Source organism: Cebus imitator, unplaced genomic scaffold, assembly GCF_001604975.1.
Source record: "Cebus imitator isolate Cc_AM_T3 unplaced genomic scaffold, Cebus_imitator-1.0 Scaffold572, whole genome shotgun sequence".
NCBI lineage: Eukaryota > Metazoa > Chordata > Mammalia > Primates > Cebidae > Cebus > Cebus imitator.
In genome coordinates, this window is record NW_016107887.1 from 781,152 (window position 1) to 798,881 (window position 17,730).

General features: G+C 52.3%; 1 protein-coding gene across 1 annotated transcript in view; it reads right to left on the minus strand.

The window, feature by feature from the left end:
* Nucleotides 1-3,393: 3,393 nt before the first annotated feature.
* GLI2 (GLI family zinc finger 2) overlaps nt 3,394-17,730 on the minus strand; it is a 255,617-nt gene continuing 241,280 nt past the window's right edge. The window contains exons 12-15 of the mRNA XM_017516078.2: nt 15,715-15,996; nt 13,853-14,189; nt 8,746-12,194; nt 3,394-3,404 (exon numbers count right to left, since the gene is read on the minus strand). Coding sequence (XP_017371567.1) covers nt 9,727-12,194; nt 13,853-14,189; nt 15,715-15,996 — 3,087 coding nt within the window. The 3' untranslated portion in view covers nt 3,394-3,404; nt 8,746-9,726. The remainder of the gene's footprint in view (nt 3,405-8,745; nt 12,195-13,852; nt 14,190-15,714; nt 15,997-17,730) is intronic.

Below are 17,730 nucleotides of genomic sequence, written 5' to 3' on the forward strand. Positions count from 1 at the left end.
CAGCAGGTAAGGAGATGGGGCTGGTGGTGGCGGCGGGGGGTGGGGGGGTCGGTATTCTAATTTCAAGTAGGGTGTTTAGGATAGCAAAGACCTGAAGGAGGTGAAGTGTGAGTCACATGGATACTTGGGGAACAGCCAGTGCAGAAGCCCAGAGCATGCTTGAGGCAGCAAGGAGGCCAGGTGGATGCAGTGAAGCACAGCAGTGGAGCAGAGTGCTGGTAAACCAGGAGGCGCTAGGGGAGGCAGGGAATGAGGGTTCTTAGGAGAAGGCTTGAGCTTACCCTAGCTTTCAAGGCTTTGCACCACTGACCTTCTTCCCCACCCCTTCAGCCCCTTAGCCTCTGCCAGCCAGGCCTGCTTTCCTTACCTACTCACTGGTACTGTGGTCCCCACTCCTTCCTCAGGGCCTTTACACATGCTCTTCCCTTTTCCTGGAATACCTCTCCCTGCCCTTCGTGTTTGGCCATCTCTCAGACCAAGGCTCAGTTACCATTTTCTCAGGTGTCTTCTCCAAACTCCCTGACTTGATCAAATCCGCCTATTACATTGTCTCACAGCACCATGAGCTTTCCTGGCCCTGAGAGCTGCAGTTCTCCTTTATTTGCTTCATGCCACTTTCCCCCATTGTCGACAAGCCTCGTTTTGCTCACCACTCTCTCATCACAGTGAGGCGAGGGCACTGGGGTTAGACCGCCTGAGTCTAAATCCTCATCTGCCACTTAGTGGCAATGTAATCTTGGACAAGTTAACCTAACTAGAGATCATATAGCTCCTATCTGTTGTGTAGGGTTGTTGTGAGGATTACAGAACTCCATTAATGTAAACTGCCTATCACAGTGCCTGCCACAGGGTAAACACTGTGAGTGGTAGACACAGTCATCGGTCCCAGTTCTTCACCTTGCCTGGACTCCATGCCCCGGCCTTGCCTCCTTAATGGCAGGATGAAATTCCTTGCCTCTGTGACTTTGGGTCTGGCCATGTCGCTTGCTTTGGCCAACAGAAAGGGATGGAAGTGTCAGTGGACCAGTTCTGAACCTAGGTCTCAGGGGGCCTTGCAAATTCCTGTGTCCTCTTGAACTTCTGCCTTCAGCACGAGAAGACTCTCCCTGGGGTCACTGCTGATCCTTCAGTCTGGACCTCAGAATGTGGAGCTGGGCCACTGAGCCCAGCCTGGCATAGATCAGCCCATTCTTGGGAAACCCATGGAGCAGTGAGAACAAATGATCACTGCTTTAAGCCTAGGAGTTTGAGGATGGTTTGTTTCCAACATTATTGCAGCAATATAACCTGCCCAAGAGATTTAATGTGTATGGTACAGTGCTTGGGACAGAGCAAACACTTAGGGTAGCATCCGGTTCACAGCAGCTATGGCAGGTCACCAGGCTGGCCCTTGTCAGCCTTGCCAGAGCTTCAGAGCTACCTTCCTTCCCTGGTCATGTTATCAGCCATGGCTTAAGCAGAAACACAGGACACTGTGATGGATGGATGAATGGATGGATGGATGGATGGATGGATGGGTGGATGGATAGACGGGTGGATGAATGGATGGATAGATGGATAGATAGATGATAGACAAGGAAATCATGCTAGATGGAGAGAAGAGAGAGAGATGATAGACCATAATAGCTAGCTAGATAATAGATAGATAGGTGGGTAGATAGATCGATATAGGAATGGATCTGCTGCAAGGACCTGGCGTTTTGCAATCATAAGGACTGGTCAAGCAGTCTCTATAAGGCCCTTTTGCTGTGTCTAATGCTGGAACTTGAAGCTGACAGGCAGGTGGTCAGAAAGGGAAGATACTTGTAGGCTGGGGGAGCAAGGACAAACTGGAGCCCACAAGGACAGACTGAGAGCTGCCAGCACTTGTTGCTTCTGGCCTTGGTGGTATGAATATTTTTCTGAAGGCAGGGCCCCCACCATGGCACTAAACACACACACCTGGCCCGGAGGTGGGGCAGCTGAAGGAGGAGCTGGGGAAGGTGGAGGCCCAGATGGCTGCCCCACAAAGAGGGGCAGAGCTTGCAAGTAACCGCCAACATAAATGGGCCGTGAAATGCCTGCTGCCTCCCTCTGTCCCTGCAACTCTCCCACAAGAATCTTTCTTGTGACCCAGCCTCACAGAAACACCCAGGAGCAGGAATTCTGAGAAGCTTGGTTCACGCTAGCCAAGTGGACTTGCTGCAAAGTTACTGGGCTTCAAAAATACCTTCAGATCAATTTTTAGGAATGAAGTTATTGATGAAATGAGTTCTTGCGATGGTGGGACCGAGAGTAATCTTTTCCAGGGATATTTCTCTTCCAAATCTATTATCCAAAGGAATATTTCTGTGATGATGATGTCTCTCAGCACAGAGACATCTTTATTGAACGCTCACTAAGGCTGAGAAATGTTACATATTTGGTTTCCTTTCATCCTTGAAAGGGTTTTTGGGATGGGCAATTTATCAAACCTGTCTCACAGAGGAGGACAGTGGGGTTCAAGGCCCCTTGTCACCTCCCATAGGCTGGGCCTGGAGCTCTGTAAGGAAGTGAAGATTCATCTTCCTAGCGGGCTTTCTTGTGCTCATATGCCACCATATATCCTGTTTAGGGAAGCATCTGTCCAAACCTTTTGCCCATTTTTAAGCAGGGTGATTTGTTTTCTTACCGTTGATCATGAGAGTTCTGTATATACTCTGGATACAAGTCCTTTGTTGGATAGATGATGAAACAATGATTTTCTCCCAGTCTGTAGCTTGCGTTTTCATTCTCTTATTTCTTGCAGAGAACATATGTTTTAACATTTTATGAAATCCAATTTCCCAAATTTTTCTTTTATGGGTCATGTTTTTTGGTGTCGTGTATAATAACTTTTTGTCTAACCTCAGGGCATAAAGATTTTTTATGCCATGGCTACTTCTTAAAAAAATGTTATGGTTTTATATTTTATATTAGCTCTATGATCTATTTAGAGGCAACTTTTGTGAGGTAAGAGGTTTAGGTTAAGGTTCATTTTTTTTCTGCCTATGGATATCCAGTTGTTTCAACATCCTGTGTTTTAAAGACTGTCCTCTTCCCATTGAATTACCTCGGCACCTTTGTTCACAATCCATTGTCATATTTTTGTGGGTCTATTTCTGGATTCTCTATTCCGGAGTTGGCAAATGTTTTCTGTGAAGGGTAAAATAGTAAATGTTTTAGGCTTTGTGGGTCATATGATCTCTGCTTCATATGCTTTTATTATATTTAAAAAACCCTTTAAAAATGTAAAAACCATTCTTAGCTCACAGGTCATACAAAAAGAGACCATGGCCAGTATATATCAGTACATTCTCATGCTGCTGTGAAGAGAAACCTGAGACTGGGTAATTTATAAAGGAAAGAGGTTTAATTGACTCACAGTTTTGTGTGGCTGGGGAGGCCTCAGGAAACTTACACTCATGGTGGAAGGGGAAGCAGGCACTTCCTTCTTCAGAAGGTGGCAGGGACAGAAGTGCCGAGCAAAGGGGGAAAAGTGCCTCGTAAAACCATCAGATGCTGTGAGAACTCACTCATTATCATGGGAACAGCATGGGGGTAACCATCCCTATGATTCAATTACCATAAAAGACTTTGGTTTTGTATTTTATATTAGCTCTGTGGGAAACACCAGGCCCCTCCCACAACATGCGGGGATTATGGGAACTACAATTCAAGATGAGATTTGGGTGGGGACACAGCCAAACCATATCAGACAGATTTGGTCTTTGGGCTACAGTGCGTGACCCTGATCTGCTCTGTTCCACTGAGCTGTGTCTTCCCATCACCAATACCACCCTGTCTTAACGACTGCAGCTTTACAGTACGTCTTAAAACCAGGTCGTGTGAGTGCTCCCACTTTATTGTGTCTTTTAATTGAGGCTTTTAGACCATTTTTATTTTATGTAATTATTGGTATGTTTGCATTAGGTCTACCATTTCATTCTTTGTTTTTCTCTGTTGCTTCTTTTTGTTGTTATTATTCCTATTGCCCCTTTTTTGTCCTCTTTGAGTTATTTGAACATGTTTTTAGTATTCCATTTCAATGTCTCTATTCCAGTTTTGCCTACATCCTTTTGTATAGTTTGTTTGGTCTTTTTCTGGTTGCACCAGGGATTAGAATATATATAACTTTGCACTGTCTGCAGATCAATACTTTCTCACTTCAAGTGAAATGGAATTCTAGAACCCCATACAGGTCCTTAACCCTCTCCACTTACCTAATACTCGTCTTTATGACATCTACATATATGGCAAACTCCATCAAACAATGTTATACTTTTTTTTCTCTTACGTGTTGAACGTATTTTAAAGAACCCAAGAGGTAGGAGTAGGCTACCGTATTCACGCAGACACTTACCACTTCCGCTGCTCTTCCTCCGGTCCTGATGCTCCACGTTTTCTTTGGGATCGCTTCCCTTCTGCCTTCCAGGGCAGGTCTATGAGCAATGAATCCTCATAGTTTTCCTTTATCTGAGGATGTCCATTTATCTCACAGTATCTATTTTACTTTCATCTCTGAAGGATATTTTCATGAATAACAAGTTCTGGGTTGACAGTTCTTTTCTTTCAGCACTTTGAAAATATTTCACTTACTCCTGGCTTTCATGGTTTCTGATGAGGAATCTCAGTCGCCTCAGACAAACTCCTATTCATCTTTTAAAACCTGAATCAGATTTTTTTTCTTTTTTTAACTTTCATTTTAAGTTCAAGGGTACAAGGGCAGGTTTTTTACATGGGTAAACTCATGTCATTGCAGTTTGTTGTACAGATATTTCATCTCCCTGGTATTAAGCCTAGTATCCTTCAGTCATTTTTTTCTGATCCTCTCCCACCTCCCAACCAGATATTTTTCTTGATCTTTCATGCCTTCCCTGTTAGTTGATCACTCCCTCCGGGGCGGGGGGGGGAGAGAGAGAGAGAGAGGAAGAAGGAGGAGGAGGAGGAGGAGGAAGAGGAGGAGAAGAAGAAGAAGAAGAGGAGGAGGAGAAGAAGAAGAAGAAAACAGCAACAACAGAAGATAAGGAGAGAAAGGAGAAGGAAAAGAAGGAGGAGGAGGAGAGAAAGAAGGAAAAGAGGAAGAACAGGAAGAGGAAGAGGATGAAGAAGGAAGAAAAAGAAGAAGAAGAAAGAAGAAAGGAGAAAGAAGAAAAAAGAATAAGAAAGAAGAACCCCCACTACTGTCATCCTTTTCTGGGTGTATTTATTTTTTATTTTATAGAACTGGGGTCTTACTCTGTCTCTCAGGCTGGAGGACAGGGGTCCAATCACTCCAGCCACGAACTCCTGGGCTGCAATCCTCCTGCCTCAGCCTCCCCAGTAGCTGGGACTACAGGCATATGCCACTACACCTGGCTAATTTCTTCTGGGTTTAGAATCATCTAAAATACACAGTCAGCAGACAGATGGAGGTTGCAATGTTGGTCTTACTGTGATAAAAGCTGGACTGAGGCTGTGGTAAGTTGGATTAGTTTTTTTTGTTTTCTTTTTTTGAGACAGGGTTTCACCCTGTTGCCCAGGCTAGAGCGCAGTGGTGCCATCACAGCTCACTGCAGCCTCCACCTCCTTGGGCTCAGGTAATGCTCCTACCTCAGCCTCCCGAGTACCTGGGACTTCAGGTGCATGCCACCATGCCCAGCTGTTTTCTACTTTTTGTTGAGAGAGACAGGGTTTCACCATTTTGCCCAGTCTGGTCTTGAACTCCTGAGCTCAAGCAATCCTTCGGCCTCCAAAGTGCTAGGGTTACAGGTGTGTGCCACTATGCCTGGTTGGGATTGTTGCTCAGATACCTGTCTCCCCTCATTGTATAGAAGTGAGCTTCTTAGTTCCACTGACCTGAGGCTCAGCCATATGCCTTGCTTCCTGTTCCTAGGCTAGGTCCAAAGAGGCATCCTGTGTTGTGTTATCTCTTGCCAATTGGTCCTTCTGCCATCACCACTAGATGTCCAAGCAATCCTCTGGTTTTGGGGGGAGGAGTGACACAGGAGCAGAGCTAAGCTGGTTCAGCAAGCCCAGCCATACCAAGTCCACCTCAGCTGACTTGCAGACTTAGGAGCTAAACAGATGCCTCCTGTTGTAAGCATTTTTGTTAGACAGCACTGCTGGACTGCAGTTAACTTTTTCTGGAATTGGCACCTAGAATCGGAGGCTGCTGCTCCTAAAATAGGTAGCAGAGGTTTGGAACTGAGCAGTGAGGAAATACAGAGGCGGTTGGGAAAAATGGAAAAAAAAATGGTGACCTGTGTTATGTGGTGGAGAAACAGCTGGTAAAATTATTGCCTATGATACTCTGGGAGGGAGAAAATGTACCTATGAATTAGTGGGGTCAGGCAGGGTGGTTTGCAGGCAGAATACTGTAAACATGAGCTTCTTTGAGCTGCAAATGATAAGGCTCTACACGTAAGAGATGAGTTCAGAGAGGAAATGGCCAGTGTACAAGCAGAATTTAGAAAACAAAATCACCTCCCATCTACGGGCTCTTTAGCCAGTAGAAGGTCCTCAAATTAATATTAGGTTGGTGCAAAATAATTGTGGCATAAAAGTAATTATTTTTGCATCAGCTTAGTATCTGGCCTGGGAGGCAAAGACCAGATCCAGTGCTATGTTGGTGAAGGATGCTTCAGAGTAGAGACGACATCAGGGTTATGCTCTCCATGCTAATGCCCTTTGTCATCAGGTCCTTGCAAGGAATATGGTGGCATTGAGCATATCCTTTCAGCAATAAGAGGGTTCCTACAGACTATCAGGGTGTGGCCCACAGCTGCCTGATGTGGGTGTACACATTGTCAAATGCAGAGAGGTATTATTTTTGCATCAGCTTAGTATCTGGCCTGGGAGGCAAAGACCAGATCCAGTGCTATGTTGGTGAAGGATGCTTCAGAGTAGAGACGACATCAGGGTTATGCTCTCCATGCTAATGCCCTTTGTCATCAGGTCCTTGCAAGGAATATGGTGGCATTGAGCATATCCTTTCAGCAATAAGAGGGTTCCTACAGACTATCAGGGTGTGGCCCACAGCTGCCTGATGTGGGTGTACACATTGTCAAATTCCTGCTGCCAAAGGAATTTGGGTGTGTCTTCTGACACCCAGTGGGCTGGCATCAAATACATAGAAAACTCGCCTGATGCTTGAGAGATTGCCTTGAGCAAAGGCATCGCCCAGGACTCAAAGGAAACTGAGACTGTTGGAACCTAAAGAACTTTAGGTTCCCAACTTCCTACAGGCAGGAAGAAGCTGAAAGTTACTCCACTGCCAAAAGGACTATTTTCCAACATCCTCATCAGGAGTTGAAAGGATGATGGGAAAGGAAGAAGGCCCCAGTGGTAGAGGCTAGAGCTGTGGAGCACGATGGCCCGGGAGCCACTCAGGGAGCACCCACCCCTGCAGCAGGGGCTCTGCAACCTCTGCCCTGCAGAACTTCAGATGCCTGAACCAGCGACTGCTGTGTGCCTCCGTCTCCCTTTCCAGATGGAGTGCTCATTAGCGTCACTCTAGCCCTGGTCCACCACTGTATGCTGGGTGTGTGTGCAGGAAACATGTCCTTTTAGTTCGTAAGACTCTGGGTCAAGAAGAACCACACCTTTTGCCAAGGGCAGCTGCTGGGCATCCTGGAGGTGCCACCTGCCTGTCCTGACTCCCTTGTGCCTGCACCAGAGCCTTGGGGGTTTGCCCATCTCACCCTGGCCCACCCTGATGAAATGTGGTCCATCAGAGTGCCCACCGAAGAGACGCTTCTGACCCCAGGAGTGTTTGGGTCTAACCCTGGCGTGCAATGCATATAGATGCTCAGAGCAGCTCGCCGGAACAGCAGTCAGATATTCGCTGTGAAATGTCAAACCCTGCCCAGTCCCAAGAGACAACAAACAAACAGTCAGTAAATGCCTCAGCATTAAACATTTCTTGGCAAAGGCGGGATAGTCGATTTTGACACTGTTAAGAAAAAATACAGCCTAATTTCTGCTGGAATGCACCAAATTTACTGCCCAGGTTCTCATTAACTACTGTCAAGGGAGAGGCAGATAGACAAGATAAATTATGAAAAAATTACTTTTTTAATGTACAAAAGACTTATTTACAAGTTGAGCATGTCATCTCAATTCATAGCATGTAGAAAAAGCTAAAAATGTTTTGGAGATATAAATTTGGCTGGATGACTCACCTACAGTATATTCAGGGATGTCTTCTATACAGAATATATACAGGCTGGGAGTAGCAAGGGAAATCCTAATGGGAAGGCAGTGAACACCACTGCAGAGCCACGGACCCTTAGCAATGTTCCCTGGCTTTCACCTGCAGCTGGTCTTGTCTCTGGACAGTTTGATACGCTGGGATGCAGGGGGCCCAGATGATGATGGCCTTGTCCTTAAACTCTCCTAAGAAGTTCCTTCTTGAGGCCAAGGTCACAGTCAGAGTCGCGCTGAGTGGTGCTGCTAGTTTGGCAAGGTTGCCACACATTCCCCATGAGAAGGTTTGGGGTGTGTGTGTATATGGTGGGGAAGATGCACAAATTCACCCTCCAGTGTGTCCAGGAATGATGTCTCCTGAAGCCAATTCCAAATTCCATTTCCAGGTGGGTCTTGGTCACACTGACCAGGAGAATTCAATGACCTGGGGATCAACCTCTTCCTCTTTCCACCCCACCTGTACCATCACACGTCATCATTCTCTGCCCAGCGACTGCGGGGGCAGAAGGAAGGGAATCCGGAGGACACCAGGCCTGCACGCTGTGGCTTGGCGGAGAACACTGGGCTGCTGTCAGGCCGTGGAGTTTTTCGTGGTAAATGGGTGGACATTGCATTGGAGAAACAGGATTGGGTAAACACATGACTTCGTCTTCCTACTGGGAGATCCCCAGGGCAGCCTGAGGCTCTGCCCCGAGTGCACTTTTGTCGATCCCTAACCCACAGCGGCTCCAGCAGCCCTGAGGTATTTAGAAACAAGTCTTCTTTTCAGGAAGGGCTACATTCTACATGCAAACACTGTAAACACGGTCTGGAGAGGCCAGGGCAGCTTCTGGGCTTGCCCCAAGGAGTACATTTTTTCTTTCCTTTTTCTGGTGAAACTTACATACTTTATTCATTCATATACACTTGGATGGGCTGCCAGTCCCAAACTCGGCTTTATGGGTTAGAAGAGCCAGCTCTACCAAACCTGGACTCAGAATGTGCTTCTGAATCATCCAGGTATAATCTGTGCTTTTCCTCTATGACAAGGGACCTTGGAGACCTCAAGAGTTAGGCTTCATAGAGGAATTCAGGTGGGACCAGGAATTCCTTCTCCTTGCAAGTAGCAGAATAAGAAGCTTACATTTCCAGAATATCTAATATGGCATTCAGATTCAAACCCAAATGCTCCCTACTCTCTTTCTGCATGTCCTTGGAAAGTCTTTGGCTAGAGTAATCTCTCGTTAGCCAAATGTCAGCCATGAGGAAGCCAGAGCAGAGTGGTCCTGTAGGCACCAAAGGCTGGAGAGCACGGTGTACATGAGTTTTGCATTCTTTCCTGTTCTATGGAGACTTCTTCCATTGTTCTGAGGGATAATCCAGAAGACCAGAGAGGACGCCCATAAACCTTCTCTTACATCATCTGTCGTCTGAACGGCCATTGGGCAACAACCCCTCATGCCTATTTAACACTTTTTTGGAAAAAGACAAAACAGCTGGAACCCCTAGGCTCTGCGCAGCGATGACCTCTCCAGGTGCACTCAGCGCCAGGTGCTCGGGGCTCTAGGTCATCATGTTCAGGAACTTGCTCTCCTCCGCGAGGCTGGTGAGCATGGAGCTCATGTCCCCGACAGCCATGTTGCTGATGCCTGCAGGGATGGAGGGCAGGGTCAGGGAGTTTCGGGGAGTGGTGAGGCGGGAGGAGTTCTGGGAGAGATTGTGGAGGAGGCTGGGGCTCAGAGCACCTGAGAACAAACTCGAGTGATCGCCATCATCCATGATGGCATCGAAGTCAATCTGGGGGGCCTCCAGGAGCTGGGAGTCCACCGTACTGGACACTTGGTTGACCCCTGGTGAGGGCAAGGGCTGGGGCTGGATGTTGTTTGGGCAGGCCTGTGGCTGTGGTGGCTGGGACCGCATGACTTGGCAGCCCCCGAGGTTCTCCAGGCCTCCATCCTGTTCGTACATGTGGATCTGGCCATAGTAGTAGAGCATGCTGTGGTCCAGGGGCCCCCCTGAGTCCGGCGGAGGTGGCTGGGGAGGCACCGACCCCATGGTGCCCATTGCTCCCTTGGGCACAGCCTCTGCTGTCTCCTGACTGGACGGCATGGCAGCCATGGCATGGCCTGTGGCCCTGGCATAGGCCAGCTGCTGCTGTGTAGCACGTACCCCACGGTGGCGGCCAGCGGGGCTGGGCTCGGGCGGAGGCCGGGGCTGCACTAGGCCAAAGCCTGCTGTAGCCACTCCCATTGGGCCTGGCTGGGGCTCCATGAAGCCAGGCTGGCGGGCAGGCAGAAGGCTGGGGACCTGGTGGTAGCCCTCCTGGCTCATGGGGGCTGCCAGGTGATGGCTCTGCTGTGGGTAGCTCTGGACTGGGTGAGGTGGTGGCACTCCAGCCAGGGCTGAATTGAGGACCCCAAGCTCCCTGTGGCGGTTGTCCATCATGGTGGGATCAGGTGCAACTTCCGTCTGCTGTGTGTGTCCCAGATGGCCTGGTTTGGCTGGCATGCTGCTGCAGGATGGGGCGAACTGGCTGAGGGCCCCGCTGATGGTGCTGGGGCTCAGTTGGGGGTGGGCTTGGCCGTAGCAGGCATGGGGGCTCATAGTGGTAGTCACGCCAGAACACTGGCTGGCTGCCGCTGGCTGTCGCAGCTGCTGCATGTAGTTTACCCTGGGCATGCCCTGGGAAGGGGCTCCGCTGCGGGGCTGCAGGTGTGGCTGCGTGCTGTCCAGGCCCCCAGGACTCGCCTGTAGGCCTTGTGGACTGTAGCCTGGGTACTGGCCAAAGGCTGGCTTCTGCTGCACCACGGCCAGGTTGCCCTGAGGAAAGGGTGGAGGCTTCACCTGGCTGGCCAGGGCGTCCACCGTGCCGGAGCTCACCTCGTTCCACTGCACAGGCATGTTATTTTTGTTCAGGCTGGAGGGCGCCCCAAAGCCCAGCTGGCATCCTCCCGGCACAGGGATGGAGGCGCTGACGTTGGAGTCCGCAGCCACCATCCTCCGCTGGCCGTGCAGCCCAGGGCTGGGCAGTTTGGGGTTGTCAGAGAAGCCAGTGCTTTCCGTGGGATACGCCTGCCCGGCACCTTCATCCAGAGCGCCACTGGCGTGCGCCTTGATATACTGCACCACGTCGTCGGGCAGCACCAGGTCGTCCTCCGGCAGCCCCAGGTCGGCCTCGGGCCCCGCGCTGTCCGCTCCTGCCGCCACGGCCTCCATCACCATGTTCTCACTGATGCTGGGCGGCCGGGGCGAGTAGGTGCCGCGAGCCAGGCCGCCGTCGGTGCTAGGGTGGCTCTGCAGGCGGAGGCCTCGCCTGTCGGCACAGGGCGGCAGCGGGCCAGGGTTTACGTTGTGGGCGCTGTGGAAGCGCTGCACCCGCGGCAGGGCCAGGGCACCGGGCCGCCGCACAGGGTCGCTGGCCCGCCTGGCGCCGCCGCCCGGAGCCTCGTGAGGGAAGGCGGGTGCGACCCCTGCGTGGCCGTGGCCATAGGTCGGCCCATCGCTGCCACGCCGCGGCCCCAGCGGGCGTGGGCAGCCGGGGGGCAGAGTGCGCTCTGGCGCATCCAGCAGCGCCAGCCTGGTCCGCAGGCTCATGCGCTCCAGCCCGGGCAGCGGGGTGGGCGGGGGGCCGCCGGTGGCCGCTGCGTACTTGGCCCGCAGGCTGTACTGCTGCGCGGGCGTGAGGTTGAGCAGCCCGGAGCCGCCGCTGCACTGGCTGGCTTCGCTCGAGCGCCGCGACGCGTCTGTGGAGATGGGGTCGTAGGAGTCTGCGGAGCTGGCATTGTGCGGGCGGCCAGCGCCCAGGGGCGAGGCCTCGCTGGAGCGGCGGCTGGAGAAGTAGGGGGAGATGCCGGAGGAGCGGCGGCTCACGGTGTAGGCCGAGCTGACAGTGCTAGTGGAGCTGTCGCGGCGCTCCTGCAGCTGGCTCAGCATGGTCACCTCGCTCGCGGACAGCTCCGACAGTCGCGGGTTGGGCAGCAGTCCCGAGGGCTCGCCGCCCCCACTGCCGCTGAAGTTTTCCAGGATGGAGCCTGCGGGAAAGCAGAGGGGTCGGCATCAGGACAAGGGTTGGGTGGCTGCTTGCTTTGACCATGCTCAGTCATCGCGCTGGGCCTGGAGCCCTAGAAGAGGGCCTGGGACCCTAGAAGAGATGCATGTTTTCTTTCTTTCTTTCTCTTTTTAGAGACAGAGTTTCCCAGGCTGGCCTTAAACTCCTGGGCTCAAGGGATCCTCCCTCCTCAGACTCTGGAGTAGCTAGGGCACACGTGCCACCACGCCCAGTGATCAGATGGTTTTTCAATAAAGAAGGGGAAGGAAAAAGTAATATGTAAACAAATGGTGGCACTTAATGCTAAGGGTGGGCGAGGGAAGTCAGGAGGCCTAAGTCCCTGTCTTAACTCCACCATTATCTGTCTGGCCCTGCATTCTCCTTTCTCTGGACTTAGTTTCTCCAGCTGTAGATGAATGTGCGTCTCCATAGGACTGAGTTACACAGAGGAGGGGATGAGCAGCCCAGGAAGGCCCAGGCCAGTCTCCTGGCACTGCACCCTCACAGTCCATGGAGGTGTTGTCACCTGGGCTCCCCTGAGTTGGAGTTGAAGGAGCAGGATATTACAGGGAGTGCCCTGAGGTCCATACCCATGGAAGGAAAGAAAGGAAAGAGAGGCTGCAAGAGTGGGCAGAGGAGAAGTGAACCCAAGATGATGTCACGGGAAGCCCAGGACCTCCAATGGCTCTTCAGTGCTGCCCTGAGCTGAGCACCTCTCTGAGCTTCGTCTTGATGGCTGGGCCTTTATACTCCCGCAGTGACCAGTCATTGTATGTGGGCCTGCTGGGAAGGGGTAACCTTGGGTGGGGCATCTGTCTGCAACTCAGGAGATCCCTGTAGGCGGCTGAGAATTCAAGGCCATTTACCAGCAGTCCCCAAAAGTTGGGACACCAAATCCTCAGGAGATGCATGTTTTCTTTCTTTCTTTCTTTTTTTTAGAGACAGGGTTTCCCAGGTTCAAGTCAAAGCAGGTGGTACACCAGCGTCTACCACAGTGGCAGCCCGGCACAATCCCAGGCACAGAGTCGGTACCTGAGACATGTTTGCTAATGATGCCTTCCATCTCAGAGCCTGGCCGGCACCTCCTGGGGCTGAGCACAGTGCTGCCTCCTCCATGAAGTCCTCCCTGCATGTACCCAGCTCAATGTGCTTTCTCCTTCCTCTGCACAGCTCTACCCCGAGCTCTGGTTTCGTGGTACCTGGCTCATTCTGCAGTAGGTTATAAATCTGGTGGCACAAGCTTCTAACCATATGCTCCTTTGGGACTGGAATTCAGCGGTTCTCCTGCCTAGGGCCTTTGACATGGTGCCTACAGCAAGTGCCTAATCAATGAATGAATGACTGGGTGAAGAAGAGGATGATGTGAGCAGGGCCTGCTTGTTTTGGGGGGTTACAGGGACTCAGCATGGTGCAGTTGAAGGAGCATGGGTTTTGGAGACACACAGACTAGGCTATCACCTCTGCCACTGGTTTGGGTAAGGCGTTTCACCTCTCTGAGCCTCAGTTTCCTTTTCTGTACTGGGCTGGTAAGATCCTGTAGGGATCCGGTGAGATAGCACTGGTGCTTGGTGGGTGTAAGCCTAGCTGGTGCTGCCCCAGGCTCTCTCCTGCCCCATCTGCAAACTCCCGGCCTTCACTTACCACTTCCCGGGAGGGGAGGCAGCTTGGTGTTCCGCGTGTGTGGAGTCGGCCCGGCCCATGAGCAGGAATCCTTGAGTGACTTGAGCTTCTCCTTCTTGAGCTGCTCAAATCTGTGCATGGTGGTCATGTGTTTGCGCAGCTGGAGGCCACCGGTGGAGGGGACAGCCAGGGCTGAGGTGTCGGCCCCTGGAGGTGTGTCATCCAGCGCCGTCAGGTCTCCCAGGCTCCCGGGACCCGTCCCCGGCATCTCCACGCCACTGTCATTGTTGGGGGCACTGCCCAGGGGAGAGGGCTCGCTGCTGCAGGACGACTGGGCCCCGGGGCTGGACTGACACAGCTGCAGAGGACGAGGCAAGAAAGCACAGACTCAGAGGGCGTGAGAGTCCACCAGGTCCTGCCTCTAGGCCTGCACATGCACCACACCCTTACACAGCCTGCGGGGCTGGGGGGTGAGGGAAGGAGGCCGCCTTGCAGAGGAGCATGTAAAGCATCGCGAGTCTGTCTGCTCAAAATGGTCAAGTCACTTCACTTCTCTTAACCTTGGCTTCCCCACCTATGAGATGGACCTGAACTGATTCCGGTGCAGGGTTAGTGGGTGGATAGACAACAGGCAGCATGCAGAAGGCACCCAGTATGGCATGAAAGAAGGCATTTAATCCCCCAAACAGCCATGTACCCAGATGAGGTGAGGAATGAAAACCTGCTGACTTGGTGGCTTCAACCAGACAGGATGATCTCAAAAGGCCAGGGGCAGGTTGTTAGACAGGGAAAGGATGACCGTGGAGGGGGACCTGTGGGATGCAGTCCTTGCCTAAAGGGCCACCCCAAAGCAGCCTTCCCTCTGGGTTAGGTAGAGTGGGGCAGGGAGCTCATGGCACATGTACATTGCAGAATGCCAGCGATCGGATGACATCCACAGGACTCGGATCTGAGCCCAGATGAGGCTTGCACTGCACTGAGCCCAGATGAGGATGCACCACTTCTGGGCTCATTGCTGGGCCAAATAGCCCCAAATTCCAGCTTCCTTAGGAAGCTGAGATCTTCCTTCCCATGAGGACAAAGGCTTCATGGGAGCGGGGACCTTCTAGGTGTTGCCCATGGTGCCATCCACATTCTTCTGCTTGGCCCTCAGGACCCTCAGTAGCCTGGACGCATGCCTCCCTGTCATTCTGTCCCTGACACAGCCTGGCGCCCCTGCTCCCCAGCACCTGCCAGCTCCACTCTGGCTGCCAAGGGGAATGGCCCCACCTGCAGTGCCCTGCCGCGTGCAGGCCTACCTGCCTGGGCCTATGAGGCCTGGACTGACAGGGGAGTCTCTGCCAGGCAGCAGCATGAACCAGCTCCCCCGCCACCCTCACTCCCCCAGCCCACCCACACACGCCCAGCTCCTTGGCTCACCTCAGTACCGTCTATCCTTAGGGGAGGTACAGTTGGGAAAAAGAGGTGGAGACAAAGAGCAGGTGGTTAGAACAAAAGGAGTGGATGCTAGAGGGGCGGGGATGCAGAGACAGGACAGACGGGTGGGGGCTGGCAGCGGCGCTTGGCTGCTGGTTGGAAAGGCGGACATGCAGAGGCCACCCCCGCCCTGTGCAGGCCCACCATACAGGGCAGCATCCCCCTCATCCAGGGCACTGCCACACACCCAGCAGGAGCCTGGTCAGAGCAGAATGGGACCTGGACAAAACAGGTTCCCCGTGAGACCCAAGGTGGTGAAGGGGGAAAGCCAAGTTGGAGGAGAGAGGAGGGACACTGATGTGCCCTTAGAGGGGGACCTTTGGGCAGAGCCCACAACCACGGTCAGGTTGGCCCTGGGCACGGCTATGGAGTCGCCTTGCGCCGCTGGGCTGCCCAGCTACGCTTACCCCGGAGCTCTCGGTCTTGATGGCTCGGACGTGCAGGCAGTCCTCCACAGCCTGGCTGGTGCTGCTGGCCTCGGCGCTGTCCTCAGAACCACGGCTGCCAGGCTCGGCGCCGGCCTCACTGTCCCCGTTCTCTTTGAGCAGCGGTGTGCGGAGGTGCACGTCGTTGCGCTGCTTCTTGGTGACGTGGGCATCTGGGCCATGGACCGTTTTCACATGCTTCCGGAGAGAGCTGGGGTCTGTGTATCTCTTGGTGCAGCCTGGGATCTTGCAGATGTAGGGTTTCTGGGGGGAGAAGCAGGCCTGTGTCATGGATGGGGGTACAAGGACCAACTCTGAAGGGTGCTCTCCCTGTTCTCCTGAAGCTTTCCACGTCCCGCGGCAGAGCCTGGCTGGCAGCGTCAGTAGGTGCTCTGTCGATTTTGTAGCCAGTGCTCCATGGACAGGGCCATGCCTGACCCACGCCTGCAGGAGCCTGGCCGTAGCCTGGCTTGTCTGCCACCTGTTCATGCAGGTAAGCACATGGCCGAGGGGAGTCCCGCCACAAGAGGCTGGGCACACACGCGCCTCGTGTAATCACAGTGCTGCCTCTTGGGGAACAGGGCAGTGGGGTTTTTAGTACTAGTAGCAAGTGTATGAGCTCAGTGTACAGTGTGACAGGGATTTCTCTGATGAAGAAAGGCAGGATCAGGGAGGCAAAGGAACAGGTTCCAAGTTATCCAGTAATGGGGTGAAAACTCAGGATTTCCAAACCTCAGTCTTGGACCCATAAACACGCGCACATGTGCACACACACACACACACACACCCTACGTCTACACAAAAACATAAACACATATATACAAGTACATATACACATACATTTGTAAGTATATACACAAGCACATATACACATACATTTGTAAGTGTATGTATGTGTGTGTTTGTAGATGCAGGGGAGTATGTGTGTATCTGTATGTGGTTATGTGTGTGCATTCATACTCCCCTGCATCTATACACACACACACACACACACACACACACACACACACACATCTACACAAAAACAAACACATATACACAAGCACATATACACATACATTTGTAAGTGTATGTATGTGTGTGTATAGATACGGGGGAGTGTTTGTGTATCTGAATGTGGATATGTGTGTGCACTCATATTCCCCCGCATCTATACACACACACACACACACACACACCCCACATCTACACAAAAACATAAACACATACACACGTGAGAGACTCTCAGGGGTTCAGATGCCTTTGAAAATTCCTCTAACTTCTTACAAGCATTAGAGCAAAGCCCCTTTGGGGTCTAGGATGTGCCTAAACTTTTTAAAAGATACTTTTCTGAGTAAGCCTGAGCGACAGTCATTGTGTGACTGGGCTGGGTCACCACCAGCTCTTGCCTGGCTTCTTTCCCTGGTTCTCACAGCCCAGATAGGGGCTCTGCCTACTCAGGAAGACAGGGGCTGCTCTGTGCCCCATTTGCTGGGGCGGACAGCCACGGCAGGCCCAGGCCGCGCTAACAGCTGGAGTATGTCACTGCTGGCTGCTCAAGCCAACAGGCCAGGGGGCTGCCAACAAGTGCCAAGCTCAGGCAGCACTGCTCTGCTTCCCCCAGGCAGCAGGGCAGCTGCTCCCCAGTGGGACACCTGCTTGTGGTGGAAAGGGAATTTGGGGGTGTGAAGCAGTGACCCAGGGTATTTTCACAGCTGCAGGGGAATCATCACTCCTCTGGTACTGGGGAAAGTCGTTTCATCTCTGAGTATTTGTTTCCGCGTCTAGAGGATGGGGAGGCAGAACCCACCCAGCATCCCCGAGGAACAGGGAGCAGATGCATGTTAAGCACGCCGAGATCAGAGAGGCCACTTCCCTGCCTCAACTTCAGCTCCCAAGGACCTCATGACGGCCTCTGAGGAGGCCACTATTATATTTATTACAGAGATAAGGAAATGGAGGCACAGAGAGGGTCAGGACTCCATGGGACCTCATGGGGCATCTTTTAGAGGAGAGGAT